At 37.7% G+C, this 22,695-nt stretch overlaps 1 protein-coding gene across 1 annotated transcript in view; it reads left to right on the top strand.

Moving 5' to 3' along the window:
• EFCAB13 (EF-hand calcium binding domain 13) overlaps window positions 1-22,695 on the top strand; it is a 111,872-nt gene that overhangs the window by 11,647 nt on the left and 77,530 nt on the right. Inside the window, 5 exon segments of the mRNA XM_044938846.2 lie at window positions 2,928-3,042; window positions 5,089-5,210; window positions 6,431-6,513; window positions 11,754-11,897; window positions 13,639-13,713. Coding sequence (XP_044794781.2) covers window positions 2,928-3,042; window positions 5,089-5,210; window positions 6,431-6,513; window positions 11,754-11,897; window positions 13,639-13,713 — 539 coding nt within the window.

The following is a 22,695-nucleotide window of genomic DNA, read 5'->3' as shown; positions in this document are numbered from 1 at the left end:
CTGGGACATAGTCAAAGTAAAGTTATTGCCTTGTGAGGGGAGGACTGTGGAGGGGACTGACCACAGGGCATCTTCAGTGGGGATAAGAGCAAGGTAATAGGGCTCTCAGGATAGAAGTTTAGGGATTGGATTTAAAGGGGTATAATGTAAAAAGGGGGCTTCCCACCTGGTGCAGTGTAAAGAATCTGCCTGCCAATGCAGGAGATTCAGGAGACATCAGTTTGATCCCTGGGTCTGGAAGATCCTTTGGAGGAGGAAGTGGCAACCCACTGCAGTATTATTGCCTGGAAAATTGCTTGGACAGAGGAGCCTGATGGGCTGTAGTCCATGGGGTCACAAAGAGTAGGACACAATTGGGTGACTGAGCTTGCTCTCAATGTCAAAAGACCAAGGTACCTACTAAGAAAGGGGAGTAGGCTGCATGATAAAAATTTCCCTTATTTCACAGTTTTGCTTAGTGCTAAGTTTATCTAAAGATGTTGTAGACTCAATCCAGTCATTTTTCTATGTATCACCTAAGTAGCCCTTGCATAGCAGATTACTCTAAAAGGAAGGAATCATTTCTGCTAAAGAGTTTTTAGTTTTACATACAAGGAAGAATAGGTGTTACTTCTAAAGTACTAGATTACAGCTCAATTGGTATGAGTTCTGGGTAGAAACAAGCCAATGAGGTATTGCCATAGTGATTCTCAATTTATTCTCTGTGTTAGAATCTAGTATCTTAAAAAAAAAAAAAAACAACCTAGTGTCTTTAAAAAATTCCAAATATCAGCTCAGTCTCCAAAATAATTAAATCACAATTTTGGGGGATTGGATGCAGGCATCAGAATTTTTTGAAGCTCTCAAGTGATTCCATTGTGCAGACAAGTTTGGGATCTAGTTTATCTCAGAATCATTCTTAGTCTACAAGATCCCAGAGCACAAAATAATTTTAGGATTGTTCTTGAAATTTAGATCTTCTTTGGATTACTTAAAGCAAAGTATGAAATTTCCAAAAGCTCTCTTTTTTTAAAATTCATTTCAGGGTTATTTTATTGATCTCACTATTATATAGTTTATGGAGTATATATTTGTGTTACAAAAGTTCTTGACAGTTTAATAAGAAGAGGAGGGAAAGAGGCATAAACAGAGAAAACCAAGAAACAAGAAAGCAGTGTAATTGCTAAAAAGTAGTTCAGAATCTAGCTTGGACTTTAAAGTACCATTTCTTATTGAAAGGAACCATTTCTTTGGAGAAATGTATGATAGCAGGTCTAGGAAGGGAAGTGTACAGATAAGCTTGAAGCATCTTGTCTTCCAGAAATGAGGAAACTAACAAAGACTGCTACCAGAGATGGATCAAGAGCCCACTTGAAAAGGCTCTCACCCCTTCTCAACCCACATTAGAAAATTAAAGCATCAATAAGGATAAAATTGCAGGGAATTAAAGTGAATTTAATATATTTAAATTAGTGTGTTCACAATGATATAAAAATCATTTTGTCATTGTTGAAGGTTCAGTTCAGTTCAGTCACTCAGTCATGTCTGACTCTTTGGGACCCCATGGACTGCAGCACGCCAGGCCTCCCTGTCCATCACCAACTCCCAGAGTTTACCCAAACTCATGTCCATTGAGTCACTGATGCCATCCAACCATCTCATCCTCTGTTGTCTCCTTCTCCTCCTGCCAGCATCAGGGTCTTTTCAAATGAGTCCGTTTTTCTCATCAAGTGGCCAAGGTATTGGAGTTTCATCTTCAGCCTTGGTCCTTCCAATGAACACTCAGGACTGATCTCGTTTAGGTTGGATCTCCTTGCAGTCCAAGGGACTCTCAAGAGTCTTCTCCAACACCACAGTTCAAAAGTATCAATTCTTTGGCACTCTGCTTTCTTTATAATCCAACTCTCACATCCATACATGACTACTGGCAAAACTATAGCCTTGACTAGACGGACCTTTGTTGGCAAAGTAATGTCTCTGCTTTTTAATGTTGAAGGTTACAGGTGAGCAAAGTCACTGTTACGGAAAATGATAAGTAAGGGAAAAGCAATGAATGATCTTGCCTTTCTGAACTGTACTAAAGGGTAAGAAAATAGTACGTGAGAGAAAGTTTCTGTTTATGGAAATATTTTAGCTAATGAGTGAAGAAGGAATGATATTAGATTTAGAATGTAACCATTTGCAGTCCCTGATGATTTACTGCAGATAGTTATTAATAAGTAGCTGCTAATATCACAAATAGAGAGTCACTTGGACATTATATGCTTCCTGATGGGAAAATACCATCACCTATATAACCCCTTCCAACTACCCTCAAAAAAGTAGAATGTTAATCACATCAGGTCTTTAAACTCCTACAATCTTGGCAATAAAATCAGCAAAATCTAGACTGTGAAAAATCTATAAGACAACTGGCAATAATGACGATAATGATAATAAAAGACATGGGGGAAGAAACTATCGGTGGAAAAACATCTAAAAGACATGTCATCCAACTGTAATGTGGGGACCTTATTGAATCCTGATGTAAAGTGTTAAAAAATTTTGACACTTATGAGACAATTGGAAATTTGAATACAGGTTCGGATGTATTTGATGATATTAAGACATTGTTGGGGATTTTTGGTTTCATAACTGTGTTTTAAATATGTTTTTAAAAGAAAAAACACCTGGAAGAAATGCATATAAAAATCCTATGGATGAAACAATATGATACTGGAATTTGTTTTAAAGTCATAAGAAATAAGAGCAGGGATAAGAATATAGATGAAATAAGATTGTTCATTATTGAAGCTGGGTGATGGGTCATTACTGAAACCTGGGGAGATCATCACATTATTCTATCTACTTTTGTCTGTGTTTGAAAATTTCCATAAATAAATGACAAAAGAAGAAGAATCAAGAAAAAAATCAATTCAGGAATTACTCCAATTTTCTGTGCAATTTAGGTATGAAACATCAATATTCCTACTCGGAGAAGAAAAATCCTCTAATTTTTCAGGAGAAAAAAAAGGCAGGAGGAAGAAGAGTTTACAAGTACAATTGTGTACTAAAAGAACTGAGGTAAATAAAGATTTGCAAATATTTTTGCTTTGCTTTCAAGTATTTTCTTTAGCCCTCAAATATTCCATTACATTTTAGTCCAAGTATTGAAATGTCTTAATCTTAAATATTTCTTCTTCTTCCAGCTCCTTTACCCTATTCCTCCTGCATCTTCGCCTCTTTCTTCTCTTCCTCCTTTAAAAATATCAATAGAACATGAAGCCTTTTGAGAAGAATATTAATTTTTCCCCTTCTTTATCCATCAGACCAGTATTTTTGATTAATATGCTCTCTGTTAACGTTTCTGCTGTTGTAGCAATGACTCTGGCATTCCTTGGCATTTGGCAGCATAAATTCAGTCTTGGCCTTCATGTTGTTCTTCATATGGCCTTCTCCCCCTTGTCTATAGTTCAAAGTTTTCTCTTATAAGTACATCATTGTATATTTCATCTTGAAGTCTTTAACTTGAGATTACACTGTAAAGATGATTTCTGCAGATAAGGTCACATTCACATTTTCCAGGGATTAGGATATAGACATCTCTTGGTGGGGTTATGCGACTTACTACATTCACTGTGTATGATATATTTAAGGATATATGCCTTTGTTTCGATATTTGTTTGCTTCCTGAGGCTGAGAAAATTTGTAAAACTCAGCAGTGGCCACAGGAATTTGGTGATGGAGAGGGAGGCCTGGCATGCTGTGGTCCATGGGGTTGCGAAGAGTCGGACACGACTGAGCGACTGAACTGAATGAACTGAGGATGAGAACACATGTCTTCAACTCTGGAAAATTTGAATCCATTATCTTTAGACTATTTTTCCCCCTCCAATCTCTTTATTTTGTTCTTCTGTATCTTCTATTAGATATATGTTAGATCTTATCATTTTGTTTTCTGTGTTTTTTAACCTTGCTTCATATTTTTGATCTTTTTCTATTTTGTTCTGAGTAATTTCTCCCATCTACTTTGTTTACTTTTCTTTATAATCTGCAATTTAACCTATCTATTGAAATTTTAATGTCTATACATTTTACTTTTTGAAGTTTTATTTAGTTCTTAAATTTTGCCTTATATTATTTGCTTATGTCCCATAATTATTTCAGGATTGATATTTGGTAAATCTGGATATGAAGTCATTGGGGGATTGAAATCTTCTGTTTGTTGTTTTGTTTAATTCTCACTCATTAACTCATATTCCTGTCAGTCTTGTATGGTTTGAGAGTCCTCTCTGGATCCTGCATGGTCTTTAAAAGTCAGTGCTCTAGTGAATTCCTTGGGGGTCCAGTGGTTAGTAATTGGGCTTACACTGCAGTGGGCCTGAGATTCCAATCCCGATTGGGGAACTAAGATCCTGTAACCTGAACAGCGCAGCCAAAAAAAAAAAAAAAGGTCAAGGCTCTAGGTTCCTTCCATAGAGCCATGTGAAATTGAAGACACCTAGAATTCAGTTCTTATTTTCTAAAGTGACATTTTTCTATCTACCTAAGCTGTTTACCATTTTTGAACTAGTTTATACATGCAGTCTTATTTTTATCAATGTTTATGGTAGTTTTCTTAACCATAAGAATAATTTAAAGCAAACTTACCTGTAGTATTTAAATAACTGTGTTGATTCTTCACATTACTTTACTTATATAGTCAAAACTTGTATATGTAGCCTAGAGATTGATAGTCTTGTCTTCACTATACCATAGATTTGCCATCTTTTGTAAAACACATTACTATAAATTGACACAGTATTAATTATGAGATGATGTTGCATACTTAAGAAAAATGTGGCTTTGCCAAAGAATATGATGTATTTTATTAATTAAATAGTTTATTTAAAATTTTAGATTTTAAGATTAAATAGTTTATTTAAAATTTTAGATTTTTAAGATTAAATAGTTTATTTAAAGTTTTAGTATTATAAGCTGTAATTTAATTACAAGAGGTAATTTTATATTAGAAGTATAGTTAAGTGAGGAGCCTAGGTATGATTAATTATCTTTTAAGGGGTTTATTGTTCAAGAATGCCAGTTTACCAATGTGATCTGAGACACAGATATGCTTGCATTTGGCTCTAGGTTGCTCCTTTGTCTGTGAAGGAGAAGATGACTAGAAAAGAAAGCTCTTTATGCAAGTTGCCAAGTCAGTGCAGCGTTCACAAGACTCTGTCACCTCTTGATAGATCTTCCTCAGTTATTCGGTATTTAAATCATTGTATTCTTTTTAAATGTTGGATTCGGATTTGGGATTTTTCTACAACATTCATTTCTCCCTTCTACAGAAAGTACGCCAAATAGTTTGTGCTAACCAAGACTGCTGTTAGGAAGGATGGTGTGGCACTAAGAGCCCTGCATGTGGAATTGAAAGACTTAGAGTTGAGTCCTGATCAACTTCACATGCTGGTTTAAACTCTTATAGAATTCACTTTGTATTTCTGGGCCTCAGTTTCCACATCTGTGTAAGAATCTTGTACTAGATGGACTCTTAACATTTTTTCCAACACCAACATCCTGTGATTTCCATGTTATGGAATCAGATGAATCATCTTTTTAAGATGTTTTTATCAACAGGTTATGGGATCTGAGATTCTTTGACTGTTTAAAGATATTCTTATATATCTTATAATGTTGTTGTTAAATCATGTCTGACTCTTTTGTGGCCCCATGGACTGTAGCCCACCAAGCTCCTCTGTCCTTGGAATTTCCTAGGGAATAATACTGGATTGGTTTGCCATTTCCTTCTCCAGGAGATCTTCCCCACACAGGGATTGAACTTGCATTTCCTGTGTCACCTGCATTACAGGCAGATTCTTTACCTGCTGAGCCACCTGGGAAATCTTATAATAACTTTCTATAAATTTTGCTGTAAGTTGAATTCAGTTCAGTTCAGTTCAGTTCAGTCGCTCAGTCGTGTCCGACTCTTTGCAACCCCATGAATCGCAGCACACCAGGCCTCCCTGTCCATCACCAACTCCCGGAGTTCACTCAGACTCACGTCCATCAGGTCAGTGATGCCATCCAGCCATCTCATCCTCTGTTGTCCCCTTCTCCTCCTGCCCCCAATCCCTCCCAGCATCAGAGTCTTTTCCAATGAGTCAGCTCTTCACATGAGGTGGCCAAAGTACTGGAGTTTGGGAATAGGAAAAAGTGGACCACAGCCAAGAGATATTATATATTGACTAAGGTAAATCTGCTCCATAGAGATATACCTAAAACAAATACGTGAGAATTCTAGGGTAAAGAATATGTAATAACTGATTATCACTTGGACAGTTTTTAAAGAAAGGTTCCTATGGAGTGTAAGAGACTGGAGAATTTCAGGCTAAATTTTAATGGCAAAATATTATATATCGCAAAGTGACATAAATGTTTTGTGGGGTTTTTGTTTTATTGCTTTCTGATATGGCTGTTTCTTTGACAGGAAAGATGAAAGACCTTCTAACCTTTACCAGACACTATATGATGAAGTACCTGAAGGACGCTTTTACTCAGAAGAATTAAGTGGTAATAATAGGTTTCAGAATTTTTTGAATAAATTTCCTGATTATATGTTCTGTGTTCTCAAAGAGACAATCTAAGTTTTTTCTTTCCAATTTTGATGGCTTTCTAAAGGGATGTGTTTTTTTTGCTTGATAGTTTTTGTTTTTTTTTTCTTTCAGTATTTTGAGTATATCATCACATTCTCTCCTGGTCTGAAAAGTTTCTGTTGAAAAATTTGCCAGTGGCCTTATGGGATTCTCTTGTCTCTTTTCTCTCCTTGCTTTCAAAGTTCTTTCTTTCTTCTTGACTTTTGACAGTTTAATTATAAAGTGTCTTTGTGTAACCTTATTTGGGTTCAAACTTTTTTGGGATCCTTTAGGCCTCTTGGATTTGATGTCCATTTATCTTCCTAAGTTTGGGATGTTTTCAGCCATTGTTGTTTTAAATATATTTTCTGTTTCTTTCTTTTTGTCTTCTCTTCCTGGAATTCCTGTAATGCAGATATTGTTTCTTCTGATTGTGTCCTATAAGTCCTATAGTATCTCTTTGCTCTTTTTCCCTTTTTTTGCCTGGGTAATTTTAAATGTTCTTTCTTTTAGATTCTTTCTTCTATGTGGTTCAGTTTGTTTTTAAAGCTATTTAATTTTCCCATTCAATTGGCTGTATTTTTCAGTTCTAGGATTTCTTTTTCTTTTCTTTTTTTCTTTTTTTAATATTTTCTGTTTCTTTGTTGAGCTTCTTGTTTTTTGGCTGACACTTAATAGATTTCCATTTCTTTAGGGCCAGTTATTGAAACTTTATTAGTTTTCTTTGGTAGTGTCACATTTATGTAATTTTTCATTATCTTTGATTCCTTATGTTGGCATCTGCATTTGAGTAAGTGACCTCCCTTTCCAGATATTACTGGTTTGCTTTAGCAGAGACAGTTTTTCACCAGTCAGCTTAGTTTCTGTTTCTGGATGTGTTAACTGGCAATGTCCTTGGGAAGGTGGGTCTTGCTATCAGAGTCTATTTTGGGGTTAGGCCACACTGCTCATGTTCTAAGATTGGGAAGGGGATGCACTAGTTGAGAACAGCTGGCTAGAACTTCTGGTTCGTCCCCTAAATGAAGCTATAGGAAAGGTTCTGTGTTGCCTGGGTTCTCTGGTCATTCAGGATTGGGTACTATACTCAGTAGTAGGCAGGGCTATGAATTAACTTCTGAGTTTTGCAGGGCAGTAGAACTGGTCCTAAAGGAATGCACTGCTTATTGTTTAGAAATCCGAATCAGGCTAGACAGCACTGAGTTTCCTAGTTAGATGCCCCAGTTTTGCTCTGTAGACAGGGAAAACCCTGGGCTGGTCTATCTGTTCAACTGTTACTGTAAAGAGGGCTATAGGATGGGTTATACAGCTCCCCATATGCTCTGGTTAAGCCCCCTGGTTTGGCAGGTTAAAGGCTGTGTTCAGCAGTGTGTTGTGACTATGAATTAGGTTCCTTGCTGAGCAAGGTACCATACAGACCCTAAGACCTGCAAGGTTTTTTTGGGTATCAAATTGGGCAGATATATGCACCAAGTTCCCTGGTCTACTGATCTACCATCCTGTCGCAGACAGGTAGGACCAGCAGTGGGGTTCTCCACTCAAGTGCCATTGTAATTGGAGTTGCAAAATGGTGTATACAGATTCTCAGGAGTTATGGTTAGGTTTCTTGGTCAAATTGGACTGGAGCCTTTATTCAGTTTTCGATGGGGCTATAAATTATTTTCCTTCCTGGTTGGGACTGAATGATAGGTCCCCAGGGCTGGCAAAGCTCTTCATTTGGGAATCAAATCAGACAGATCTCTGCACCAAACTCCCTGGACAGACAAGGCCACCATCTTGGCTTTGCAGATGCAGAGTTGCTGGTTGGGTTTTCTGATCAAATGCCAATGTAATAGAGACTTCAGGGTGGGCTACTGAGATTCCCAGGAGCTCTGTTTAGGATTCCTAGTTAATAGGATTGGAGTTTATATTCAATAGAACAGGCTCCAAGGCTGATAAGACTCTTGTTTGGGGAGTTAATCAGGTAGATCTGTGTACCCTGGCCAGATGCAGTTGCTGGCTTGTTTCTGCAAGCAGACAGACCCACTAGCCAGGCTGTCTGCTCAAGTACTGCTGGACCAAGTCATTTCCCAGGTGTTCAGGCCAGGCTTCCTGGTCAGGCGGGGCCAGAAGCTCCATTCAGCAGTGCACTGGGCTGTGAATTACTTCCTCTATCTGGGTAAGCAGGAGAACCAGCTCCAAGGCTGGAAAGGCTTTTTGTTTGTGGTCTTGACTCAAGCAGACCTGTGCCCCAAGTTCCCTGGCTAAAGTAGGGCACTGACTTTTTCTGTGGATGATCAGTTCTGCTTGCTGGACTCTCCATTCGAGGATTGCTGGGCTGCATAGCTTCCTGGGTGTTTTGGCCAGGCTTTCTGGTCAGGCAGAACCAAGAGCTACAACTCGGCATTTAATGGAGATGTGAATTAGCTCCCTTGTCTAGATGGAGTATTAGAACTGACTCCAAGTAGCTTTCCAGGTATTCTGGTCAGTCTTTCTTGAGAGGCAGGGCCACCTATCTTTAATGTCTTTAAAGACATCTTTAGTGTCCAAGTGGTTGATTAATGTAATACTCATACAATACTTTTTTAAAACTAATTATTTTACTTCAATTTCTCTCACCAACCCTGATGTCCACAATTTGATCATTGTTATAATGTTGAAACCTCAGACTTTAATGTCTTGTTCTCTGTTCACAGTCTCTAATACTTGCAGTTGTTTTTATTTTACAATTTTATTTCATAGACTACCTCATTTGGTGCCCCTGTGAATATGTGATTTCCAACCTGAGCTGCCTTTAGCACCAGTTGGTATTCCCTTTTGTTTTGATCAGATCCCTCTCCTGTTTCTTCCTGTACTTATTTCACATCTTCATTGCTCTCTTCAAATCCTATCACCTAGTCCTTCAGTTCTTAAGAGATGATATTGCTTTTTCATAGAGAGTTAATAAAGACAGTTTGGCAGAATCTTCCTGAACTCCTTGACTATAAACAAAATCCATAGCCTTCTGTATTGTCTCATTGAGAAAGAGTCGCTTTCACAAGACCAATCCTTTCACTTCTCTTTTTTCAATTTTATTTTCTTCTGCTTCCTTAGGGATGATGCTCTGTCAGCTTTATACTCTTTCAGAGAAGCTTATTGAAAGAGCTGTTTTCATTAATTACTGTTTACTTCCTGTTATTGTTCAGTCACCCAGTTGTGTCTGATTCTTTGCAACCCCGTGGACAGTAGCACGCCAGGCCTCCCTGTCCTTCACCATCTCCCGAAGTTTGCCCAAGTTTATGTCCATGGCATTGGTTATTACTTCATCCAGGCTGAAGTAATGGAACTGGATGCCGTAATGTTAGTTTTTTTAATATTTAGTTTTAAACCAACTCTTTCACTCTCCTCCTTCACACTTATCAAGAGGCTCTTTAGTTCCTCTTCATTTTCTGCCATTGAGTGGTATTGTCTGCATATCTGAAGTTGTTGATGTTTCTCCTGTCTATGTTGATTCCAGCTTGTAACTCAACCAGCCCGGCATTTCTCATGATGTACTTAGTGAAAGTGAAGTCGCTCAGTCGTGTCTGACTCTTAGTGACCCCATGGACTACAGTCCACCAGGCCCTCCGTCCATAGGATTTTCCAGGCAAGAGTACTGGAGTGGGGTGTCATTGCCTTCTCTGTTAACAGCGGCTAGGCATATTATATTTACTTGGAGCTGGTATACTTGGTGGCAGCCTTAGTGCCCTCGGACACGGCGTGCTTGGCCAGCTCCCCAGGTAGCAGCAAGCACACGGTAGTCTGGATCTCCCTGGATGTGATAGTCAAGTGCTTGTTGTAATGCACCAGGCACGATGCCTCGCCAGCGATGTGCTCGGAAATGTCGTTGACGAAGGAGTTCATGATTCCCATGGCCTTGGACGAGATGCCAGTGTCCAGATGGACTTGCTTCAGCACCTTGTACACATACACGGAGTAGCTCTCCTTGCGGCTGCGCTTGCGCTTCTTGCCGTCCTTCTTCTGGGCCTTGGTCACAGCTTTTTTAGAGCCCTTTTTAGGGGCAGGAGCAGACTTAGCGGGTTCAGGCATGTCTATAATGACAACACCCAACAACACAGAAAGATCTTGAAATGCCTATGATGTACTTAGCTTATAGTTAAATAAACAGCAGACAGCCCTGTCATAGTCCTTTCTCAGTTTGGAACCAGTTTGTTGTTCCATGTCCATTTCTGACTGTTGCTTCTTGACCCGCATACAGATTTCTCAGGAGACAGATAAGATGGTCTGGTATTCCCATCTCTTTAAGAGCTTTCCATAGTTTGTTATGATCCACATAATCAAAGGCTTTAGCACCATCAGTGACCAGAGGTAGATATTTTTCTGGAATTCCCTTGCTTTCTCTATGATGCAGCAAATGTTGGCAATTTGCTGTCTGGTTCCTCTGCCTTTTCTAAACTCAGCTTGGACATCTGAAAGTTCTTGGTTCATGTAATGCTGAAGCCTAGCATGCAAGATTTTAAGCATGATGTTACTAACCCAGGAGATGAGTGCAAATGTCCAAAGGTTTGAACATTCTTTAGTACTGCTTTAGTATTTACTTCCTACTTCACTGAAATCTGGTTTCTACCTCCAATACTTTGGTGGAACTTCTATTAGTAAAGTCATTAGTGTCTTTTTAAAAGTCTTTTTCTGGTATTTATCACTGTTATCTATTGCCTCTTTTTCTGAAAACAAGGTGAATTCAACCCAATTTAGTTCAGTAGACATTTTTTGAGAATCTGTTCTGAAGTAGATTCTGGGACTTGAAGAAGGAAAAATCTTGCCCTCTATTAGCTGACTGTTTAACTGAAGGATACTGACATGCAAGTAGTCAGAATAGCAAGAGCTTTGACTGATACACACACAAGTTATAAGGCAGCAGAGAAAGGTTTAACATGCTCAGGAAAAGTTGTGGAAGCCTTTGCTTATGTGAGCCTTGCATGAGTTTTCTGGTAGTTTCTGAGAATTCTTTAGAAACTCATAGGTTTAGAGGTCACTGGCTCCAGACATACCTAATTAAGTAACAAGACTGATGTTAAAGCAGAGTTGAAATACAAAGATTTGCTCCTCTGTTTTCTTTAGTGACTGTCCCCCACCTGCCCCTCAGCCCCGACCCCGAAGAGGATGGGGAGAATAAATGATTATTCCCTTGAATTAATTAACTGTTTTGTTATGTGTATTCAGCATTTCAGAAAGCCTGTAAAATTTTTAGTAAAATTCGAGGTGGTAAGATTTATGTGAATGATCTGCCAATGATCCATCGCATCTTGAAGATCTCTATAAGTGACACAGAAATGCGAAAGGCACTGAAGACTATTGATATTGCTGGTAAGTTTTTATGTTTTCATTATTAGTTTAGGGGTGTACAGTCATGGACATAAGTTATATGTTGTTTTTGGTTCAGTCACTCAGTCATGTCCAACTCTTTGTGACCCCATGGACTGCAGCACACCAGGCTTCCCTGTCTTTCACCATATCCCCAAGTTTGCTCAAACTCATGTCCATTGAGTCAGTGGTGCCATCCAACCATCTTGTCCTCTGTCATCCCCTTCTCCTTCTGCCTTCAATCTTTCCCAGCCTTAGGGTCTTTTCTAATGAGCCAGCTCTTCGTATCAGGTGGCCAAAGTATTGGAGCTTCAGCATCAGTCCTTCAAGGAATATTCAGGACTGATTTCCTTTAGGATTGACTGGTTTGATCTCTTTGTAGTCCAAGGGACTCTCAAGAGTCTTCTCCAGCACCACAATTTAAAGGCATAAATTCTTCAGCATTCAGCCTTCTTCTCAACTCTCACATCCATGCATGACTATTGGAAAAACCATAGCTTTGACTATATGGACCTTTGTCAGCAACGTAATGTCTCTGCTTTTTAATACACTGTCTAGGTTTGCCATGGTCAGATTAATTACAAATGATAGAAAAGCTAAACTTTAAAATGTTATAAAAAACATCTGTGCACATTTACAATAATGATATTAAAAAATTGGGCCTCAGATACACATGACTGGATTGATTGATTGCTAGGTTGGGTTATGACATGCTGTCATCAACATTTGATATTTTTAGACTTTTAATTTTTGCTAATTGCCTTAGTATGAAATGGCATGGGATAGGGAAAGTTTCTTAAGGCAAAAAATGTTTGAGATTAATATATTTGATATATTTAATTATATTAGAATTTGTTGCCTGGGTTGGGAAGATCCCCTGGAGTAGGGCATGGCAACTCACTCCAATATTCTTGCTTGGAGAATCCCATGGACAGAGGAGCCTGGTAGGCTACAGTCCATTGGGTTGCAAAGAGTTGGATATGACCGAAGCAACTTAGCATGCATATTTAAAAAGATACCTGAAAGTGAAAAGACAGGTTACAAACTTGGGGATATTTGCAGTTCACACAATTGACAAATGATTAGTTTACAAAATGTGTAAAGAATTCATACAAATCGATAACAAATAATGAAATAGAAAAGAGGGCAAAACACATGGACAAGTATTTCACATAAAATATAACACATATAGTCAATAATTATATATGAATAGGTTCAACATCACTCTTGTTTAAGGACAAAAATAAAACCATAAAAATTACACTTTAAGTAGCTAGAGAAATTGGATATGACTGGACTATTGAACAACAACAGAAACCTAGAAAAAAATATATTTTTGCACTCAATGTTTGATACTTGAATCAAAGAAGTAGATAATAGAGAAGGCATTACATTTACAGACCATTCAAAGCTTGTTATTAAGGGATCCACAGGTCATAATAGCCATCATCAAAAAGTGCATAAACAATAAATGCTGGATAAGATGTGGAAAAATGGAACCCTCCTACACCATTGATGGGAATGTAAATTGGTATAACCACTATGGAGAACAGTATGGAGGTTCCTTAAAAACTAAAGATAGAACTACCACATGACTGCTCTTGTGTATAGACTATGGTATTCTAATGTCAGTTAATTCTAGTTACATTTTTAGTTTGTATTTTTATCTTATATGCTTAGTGAATCTGCTGATAAATTTGCTAATGGAGTTTTTTTCTTTATTTTTCTGAATCATTTCTTATAGTTAATGGAATGCTGGATTTTTCAGATTTCCTTAAGGCTGTGAATGATGTCTGTTACTTGGTCTCTCAGGATCCAGGTAAAAATATTTTCTTCAGAATTATAGAAGAAAATTATTTTTGATAGTAACTGATTTTAGGGTGGGGTGGTTATACGAATTTATGTTTTTTCAGAATTTCTTAACTCCTTTTTGCCCTAGTAGTCCAGGTTGAGAAAAATTAGGATGGGCTATTCTATAAAAGGCACTAAAAAACCTGGATCACTGCCATGGTATCCTAATTTTCTGTCCCCAGTCTCCACTTTTTCCTGTACACAACTACAAGACCAATTTTCTTAAAACACAGTTTTTGTCATGTCATTATCTCAAAAATTTAGCTGCTCTTCTTAGGCCAAACTCTTATGCTTCTGGTCCTCACTTCTTCATAATTTTGCTTGCTGCTCTTCCTTTCTCCATAAATCTTTCCCAGGCAAGAACCCCATGCTCCAGTTCAGTTCAGTCACTTAGTTGTGTCTGACTCTTTGCGACCCCATGGACTTCAGGCTTCCCTGTCCATCACCAACTCCCAGGGCTTACTCAAACTCATGTCCATGGAGTCGGTGATGCCATCCCACAGTCTCATCCTCTGTCATCCCCTTCTCCTCCTGCCTTCAATGTTTCCCAGCACCAGGGTCTTTTCTTATGAACCAACTCTTCACATCAGGTGGCCGAAGTATTGGAATTTCAGCTTCAGCATCAGTTCTTCCAATGAATATTCATGGCTGATTTCCTTTAGGATGGACTGGTTGGATCTCCTTGCAGTCCAAGGGACTCTCAAGAGTCTTCTCCAACACCACAGTTCAAAAGCATCAATTCTTCTGTGCTCAGCTTTCTTTATAGTCCAACTCTCACATCCATACATGCCTATTGGAAAAACCATAGCTTTGACTAGACGGACCTTTGTTGGCGAAGTAATGTCTCTGCTTTTCAATATGCTATCTAGGTTGGTCATAGCTTTCTTCCCAGGAGCAAGCATCTTTTAATTTCATGGCTGTAGTCACCATCTGCAGTGATTCTGGAGCTCAAGAAAATAGTCTCTCACTGTTTCCATTGTTTCCCCATCTATTTGCCATGAAGTGATGGGACCAGATGCCATGATCTTAGTTTTCTGAATGTTGAGCTTTAAGCCAACTTTTTCACTCTCCTTTTTCACTTTCATCAAGAGGCTCTTTAGTTCTTCTTCGCTTTCTGCCATAAGGGTGGTGTCATCTGCATATCTGAGGTTATTGATATTTCCTGGCAATCTTGATTCCAGCTTGTGCTTGTTTCTTGACCTGCATACAGATTTCTCAGGAGGCAGGTCAGGTGGTCTGGTATTCCAGTCTCTTTTCAGAATCTTCCACAATTTATTGTCATCCCCACAGTCAAAGACTTTGGCATAGTCAATGAAGCAGAAATAGATGTTTTTCTGCAATTCTCTTGCTTTTTTGATGATCCAACAGATGTTGGCAATTTGATCTCTGGCTCCTCTGCCTTTTCTAAATCCAGCTTGAACATCTGGAAGTTCACGGTTCACCTACTGTTGAAGCCTGGCTTGGAGGATTTTGAGCCATTACTTTACTAGCATGTGAGATGAGTGCAATTGTGTGATAGTTTGAACATTTGACATTGCCTTTCTTTGGGATTGGAATGAAAACTGACCTTTTCCAGTCCTGTGGCCACTGTTGAGTTTTCCAAATGTGCTGACATATTGTGTGCAACACTTTAACAGCATCATCTTTTAGGATTTGAAATAGCTTAGCTTAGCTGGAATTTCATCACCTCCACTAGCTTTGTTCATAGTGATGCTTCCTAAGGCCCACTTGACTTCACATTCCAGGATGTCTGGCTCTAGGTGAGTGATCACACCATCATGATTATCTGGGTCGTGAAGATCTTTTTTGTACAGTTCTTCTGTGCATTCTTGCCACCTCTTCTTAATATCTTCTGGTTCTGTTAGGTCGATAACATTTCTGTCCTTTATTGAGCCCATCTTTGCATGAAATGTTCCCTTGGTATCTCTAATGTTCTTGAAGAGATTTCTAGTCTTTCCCATTCTATTGCTTTCCTCTATTTCTTTGCATTGATCACTGTGGAAGGCTTTTTATCTCTTCTCGCTATTCTTTGGAACTCTGCATTCAAATGGGTATATCTTTCCTTTTCTCCTTTGCCTTTAGCTTCTATTCTTTTCTCAGTTATTTGTAAGGCCTCCTCAGACAACCATTTTGCCTTTTTCCCGCAGGCTCCAGTTAATCATAAATCTCCATACCTGCCAATTGCATTCTTACTTCATGCCTTAGTTCATTTCTTCCCCCTTCTGTTGAAGACTCATATCTGTTTTCTTGTCTACCCTTGACAGTTCTTTTCCCATTGCCTGGAATCTGCATGAATTTCTACCTCAAGTTTTCAGATACTGAATTGTCTCCTAATAGCTTTTAACTTGCACTGCATATAAATTGTAAAGAAAATAGTTGAAAGGACTATTCATGTTAATGATAGAAACAGTGCTTCCAAAGGCCTGCAATCTCTAGTGTTCATGATCTAATTTTAGCAGTCCTTTTGTTTTTCCCTTAGGCAAAATCAAGTTTCTGTGCTTATAGAAGATTACATATATTGGGATTATATATATTTATTGTCAGCCAAACTGTATTCTCTTAGAATCAAGGATAAATGAATGTGATAGTCAATATTCCCGAGTAAGCAAACAAGAGACAAGAAAAACTCTTCAGAGTTTACTGATTCATTAATGTAATAAATGTTATTAAATGCCCACCATATGAAGCCATGATTAATATAGACATGGTGCTTGGTTTGCTTTTCCTTTTTTAATTCCTTACTTCCTACTTGGCATTTTGATTAACTCTTGTGGCGATTGGGATTCTCCTTTGTCTCTTTGGTTTTTGACTTACAGCCTTTTCCTGACCACAGATTTATATGTTTGTTTGGACTTCTAGGTACTGCCTACTTGTTGTACCACAGTTAAGAATAGCTTACTTGCTCTCTTACATTCCTTGGTTTTCAATTCCTGGTTTCCTATTTTGACCTTATTTCTGTTTATTGCCACATGTTCTGAGACTAATCAGGAAGTCCCAGGCTTCTTTTTTTCCTTTTAAATCAACATACATAATTCTTGAATGTTATTTTTATAAAAATATCCAAGAAATATTTAAGTGTATAAAGATGTGAAAGACACTCTTTAATTCCTCCTATAATTTAATGTTGACCTTAGAATCCATTTTGTATTCAATTATGAATATATATCTGTGTGTTTTGTAAGATGAGATAAGTTACCAATTTTTAGGCAGAGGGTTGATTGAACCCAGGTCTCCCACATTACAGGTGGATTCTTTACCAGTTGAGCCACAAGGGAAGCCTTTTGATCTCACAGAAGCTAGTAAAAAGACGAAGAATACATTTAGGAATCAAGACCCTCTAAAAAAGGGAAAAATAGAAATAATCTACTTTAAGAGAAAAGAGTCATGCTATATACATTGTTTTCTAGTATGATTTTAAAAAAATAAGTAATATATCTTGAAAAGTTTTCCATGTCAGTAGATACAGGTCAGCCTTTTATTTTTTTTAATTAAAACTTAAAAAAAATTTATTTATTTTAGCCTTTCATTTTCAAATAGCTACATGGTATCTGAAAATGTAGATATACTGTAATTAACCCTATAATGTTGAATATTTAATTGGTTTTAATTAACTTACTATTGTAAACAATTCCACAAGGATTGTAACTTTTCTTATATTTTTATATTATATATTTATTTGATATTATATTTACATATATATGTGTGCATGTGTCTTTATCATACCTTTATAAGGAAAAATGAGTTATAAATTATTAGGTAGAGGAGAGCCAGTGTGTACATTGGGACATGCCTTCAATACCTAGCCAGATAGTTTCTCAACTCTGCCTTAGCCTTCACTTCCTTCCTGTGTATCTCCTCAAGATAAGCCAGTGGTAAGAGTTTGTTGTTGTTCAGTTGCTCAGTCATTTCTGACTCTTTGCTATTCCATGGACTATATAGCACACCAGGCTTCCCTGTCCTTCACTATCTCCCAGAGTTTGCTCAAACTCATGTTCATTGGAGTCAATGTTGCCATTCAACCATCTCATCCTCTGTCATCCCCTTCTCCTCCTGCTTTCAGTCTTTCCCAGCATTAGGGTCTTTTCCAGTAGGTCAGCTCTTTGCATCAGATGGCCAAAGTACTGGAGCTTCAGCTTCAACATCAGTCCTTCCAGTGAACGTGCTAAGTGCTAAGTCACTTCAGTTGTGTCTGACTCTTTGTGACCCCATGGACTGTAGCCCACCAGGCTCCTCTGTCCATGGGATTCTCCAGGCAAGAACACTGGAGTGGGTTGCCATGCCCTTCTCCACTGCCAGTGAATATTAAGGATTTATTTCCCTTAGGATTGACTGGTTTGATCTTGCTGCTCAAGGGACTTTCAAGAGCCTTTTTCAGCACCAGAGTTCAAAAGCATCAATTCTTCAGTGCTCAGCCTTCTTTCTGGTCCAACTCTCACATCCATGCATGACTACTAGAAAAACCATAGCTTTAACTAGGTAGACCTTTGTTGGCAAAGTGATGTCTCTGCTTTTTAATATTCTGTCTGGGTTTGTCATAGCTTTTCTTCCAAGGAACAAGAGTCTTTTAATTTCATGGCTGCAGTCACTATCTGCAGTGATTTTGGAGCCCAAGAAAATAAACTCTGTCACTGTTTCCATTGTTTCCCCATCTATTTCCCATGAAATGATGGGACTGGACGCCATGATCTTCATTTTTTGAATGCTGAGTTTTAAGTCAGGTTTTTCACTCTCCTCTTACACCTTCATCAAGAGGCTCTTTAGTTCCTCTTCAGTTCTACTGTTAAGGTGGTATCATCTGCATATCTGAGGCTATTGATATTTCTCCTGGCAATGTTGATTCCAGCTTGTGCTTCATCCAGCCCAGCATTTTGCATGATTTACTCTGCATATAAGTTAAGTAAGCAAGGTGATAGTATACAGCCTTGATATACTCCTTTCCCAATTTTGAACCAGTTTTTCCATGTCTAGTTTGAACTATTGTTTCATGACCTGCATACATTTTTCTCAGGAGAGTTTAGGATGTTCTCAAGTCTTTCCTGAGTATCTGTACAGCCCAACCCTTGTGTGTAGCCATCTAGATTTCTAGGAGTATGTTGGAGATTTTCAAAGCCACCTATGGAAATATCATTTCCCAGATTTTCCTCTTAAGTTTGTTTGTTAGCCTATTGTTTGCTCCGTTTCCATTACTACTGGCAGTTGTGATGGTAAACAGTTATCTCTCTTTTTGGTGAATTCTCCCAGGGAAAAATCTGTTTGTACTGGGAAAGCTTTGAGTCAGTTTATATAAGAACAGATTTGAAAGTAGGGTCTTCCAGAGAACCACCAGACAGGTCTAATAACAGCAGTTCTCAGGGAATGGCACTTTGAGGAAGTTCCAACCTCTTTTTTCTCCACTGGATTTTTGATTGCTGGTTTTCATTGCAGTTTTCAACTCTTGGTTTTCAAGGCTCCTGGTAGCCCCTGGGAAGGGAAGGTGGGAATACAGCAAGTTAAAATGCCACAAAGCTCAGTGTTCTTAAGGAGAGTCAGACATTTTTTTTTAAAAAACATTCCTTGGGTTGTTGTAAACCTTTGGTTGATTTCCAGAGTGTTGAAAAAGTTGACTTTGACACTTTTGCCAGTGTTCTCATTGTTTTATAGCATAGAGGATTCTCAGAGGTCCTTCCTCTGCTATTTTTTTTTTTATTGAAGGATAATTACTTTACAGAATTTTTTTGTTTTCTGTCAAACCTCAACATGAATCAGCCATAGGTATACATATATCCCTACCCTTTTGAAACTTCCTCCTATCTCCCTCCCCATCCCACCCCTCTAGGTTGATACAGAGCCCCTGTTTGAGTTTCCTGAGCCATACAGCAAATTCCTGTTGGCTATCTATTTTACATATGCTAATATAAGTTTCCATGTTACTCTTTCCATACATCTCACCCTCTCCTCCTCTCTCCCCATGTCCATAAGTCTGTTCTTTATTTCTGTTTCTCCATTGTTGCCAGTACCATTTTCCTAGATTCTGTATATATACATTAGAATATGGTATTTATCTTTCTCTTTCTGACTCACTTCACCCTGTATAATAGGTTCTAGATTCATCCACCTCATTAGAACGGACTCAAATGCATTCCTTTTTATGGCTGAGTAATATTTCATTGTGTATATGTATCCTAATTTTTTTATCCATTTCATCTGTCAGTGGATATCTAGGTTGCTTCCATGTTCTAGCTATTGTAAATAGTGCTGCAATGAACAATGGGAAACATATGTCTTTCAGTTTTGGTTTCCTCAGGGTATATGTCTAGGAGTGGGATTTCTGGGTTGTATGGTGGTTTTATTCCTAGTTTTTTAAGGAATCTCCATACTGTCTTCCATAGTGGCTGTATCAATTTACATTCCCACCAACAGTGCAAGAGTGATCCCTTTTCTCCACACCCTCTTCAGCATTTATTGTTTGTAGACTTTTTGATGAGGGCCATTCTGACCTGTGTGAGGTGATATCTCATTGTAGTTTTGATTTGCATTTCTCTAATAATGAACAATGTTGAACATCTTTTTATGTGTTTGTTAGCCATCTGTATGTCTTCTTTGGAGAAATGTCTATTTAGGTCTTTTATCCACTTTTTGATTGGGTTGTTTGTTTTTCGGGTATTGTATGAGCTGCTTGTATATTTTGGAAATTAATCCTTTGTCAGTTGTTTCATTTGCTATTATTTTCTTCCATTCTGAGGGTTGTCTTTTCACCTTGCTTATAGTTTCCTTTGCTGTGCAAACGCTTTTAAGTTTAATCAGGTCCTGCTTGTTTACTTTTGCTTTTATTTCCATTACTCTAGGAGGTGGGTCATAGAGGATCTTGCTTTGACTTATGTCATCAAGTGTTCTGCCTTTGTTTTCCTCTAAGAGCTTTATAGTTTCTGGTCTTACATTTAGGTATTTAATCCATTTTGAATTTATCTTTATGTTTGGTGTTAGAAAGTGTTTTAATTTCATTCTTTTACATGTAATCTGTCCAGTTTTCCCAGCACCATTTATTGAAGAAGCTATCTTTGCCCCATTGTATATTCTTGCCTCCTTTGTCAAAAATAAGGTACCCATAGGTGCATGGGTTTATATCTGGGCTTTCTATCTTGTTCCATTGGTCTATATTTCTGTTTTTGTGCCAGTACCATACTGTCTTGATGACTGTAGCTTTGTAGCATAATCTGAAGTCAGGAAGGTTGATTCCTCCAGCTCCATTCTTCTTTCTCAAGACTGCTTTGGCTATTTGGGGTCTTTTGTGTCTGCATATGAATTGTCAAATTTTTTGTTCTAGTTTTGTGAAAAATGCCATTGGTAATTTGATAGGGATTGCATTAAATCTGTAGATTGTGTTTGGTAGTATAGTCATTTTCACAATATTGACTCTTCCTACCCAGTAACATGGAATATCTCTCCATCTGTTTATGTCATCTTTGATTTCTTTCATTAGTGTCCTACAATTTTCTGTGTGCAGTTCTTTTGTCTCCTTAGGTAGGTTTATTTCTAGATATTAAGTTCTTTTTGTTGCAATGGTGAATAGGATTGATTCCTTAATTTCTCTTTCTGGTTTTTTATTGTTAGTATATAGAAATGCCAGTGATTTCTGTGTACTGATTTTGTATCCTGCAACTTTGCTAAATTCACTGATTAGCTCTAGTAATTTTCTGATACTATCTTTAGGGTTTTCTATGTACAGTATCATGTCATCTGCAAACAGTGAGAGCTTTACTTCTTCTTTTCCAGTCTGGATTCCTTTTATTTCTTTTTCTTCTCTGATTGCTGTAGCTAGGAATTCCAGAGCTATGTTGAATAATAGTGGCAGAAGTGGATGCCCCTGTCTTGTTCCTGATCTTAGGGGGAATGCTTTCAGTTTTTCACCATTGAGAATAATGTTTGATGTAGGTTTATCATATATGGATGGCCTTTACTATGTTGAGGTTGGTTCCTTCCATGCCCATTTTTTGAAAAGTTTTAATCATAAATGGGTGCTGAATTTTGTCAAAGGCTTTTTCTGCATCTGTTGAGATTATCATACATAGTTTTTATCTTTCAGTTTGTTAATATGGTGTGTCACATTGATTGATTTGCATATATTGAAGAATCTTTGCATCCCTGGAATAAACCCAACTTGATCATGGTGTATGAGTTTTCTGATGTGTTACTGAATTCTGTTTGCTAGAATTTTGTTGAGGATTTTTGCATCTATGTGCATCAGTGTTATTGGCCTGTAGTTTTCTTTTTGTGTGTTGTCTTTGTCTGGTTTTGGTATCAGGGTGATGGTTACCCTGATACCTCATAGAATGAGTTTGGAAGTGTTCCTTCCTCTGCAATTTTTTGAAAGAATTTTAGAAGGATAGGCATTAGCTCTTCTCTAAATGTTTGATAGAATTCTTCTGTGAAGCCATTTGGTCCTGGGCTTTTGTGTTTTGGGAGATTTTTGATCCCAGCTTCAATTTCAGTGCTTGTAATTGGGTTGTTCATAATTTCTATTTCTTCCTGGTTCAGTCTTGGAAGATTGAACTTTTCTAAGAACCTGTCCATTTTTTCCAGATTATCTATTTTATTGCCATATAGTTGTTCATAATAGTCTCTTATAATCCTTTGTATTTCTGCATTGTCTGTTGTAACTTCTTTTTCATTTCTAATTTTGTTGATTTGATTCTTATTTCTTTCTTGATGAGTCTGACTAAAGGTTTGTCAATTTTGTTTATCTTCTCAAAGAACCAGCTTTTAGTTTTATTAATCTGTACTATTGTTTCTTTAATTTCTTTTTCATTTATTTCTGCTTGGATCTTTATGAGTTCTTTTCTTCTACTAATTATGTTTTTTTGTTGTTGTTCTTCTTCTTTTTCCAGTTGTTTTAGGTGTAAAGTTAGGTTGTCTATTCGATGTTTTTCTTGTTTCTTGAAGTATGATTGTGTTGCTATAAACTTCCCTCTTA

The sequence above is a fragment of the Bubalus bubalis genome, chromosome 3, assembly GCF_019923935.1.
Source record: "Bubalus bubalis isolate 160015118507 breed Murrah chromosome 3, NDDB_SH_1, whole genome shotgun sequence".
NCBI classification, from domain to species: Eukaryota; Metazoa; Chordata; class Mammalia; order Artiodactyla; family Bovidae; genus Bubalus; species Bubalus bubalis.
This window is presented reverse-complemented; position numbering and strand designations above follow the sequence as displayed.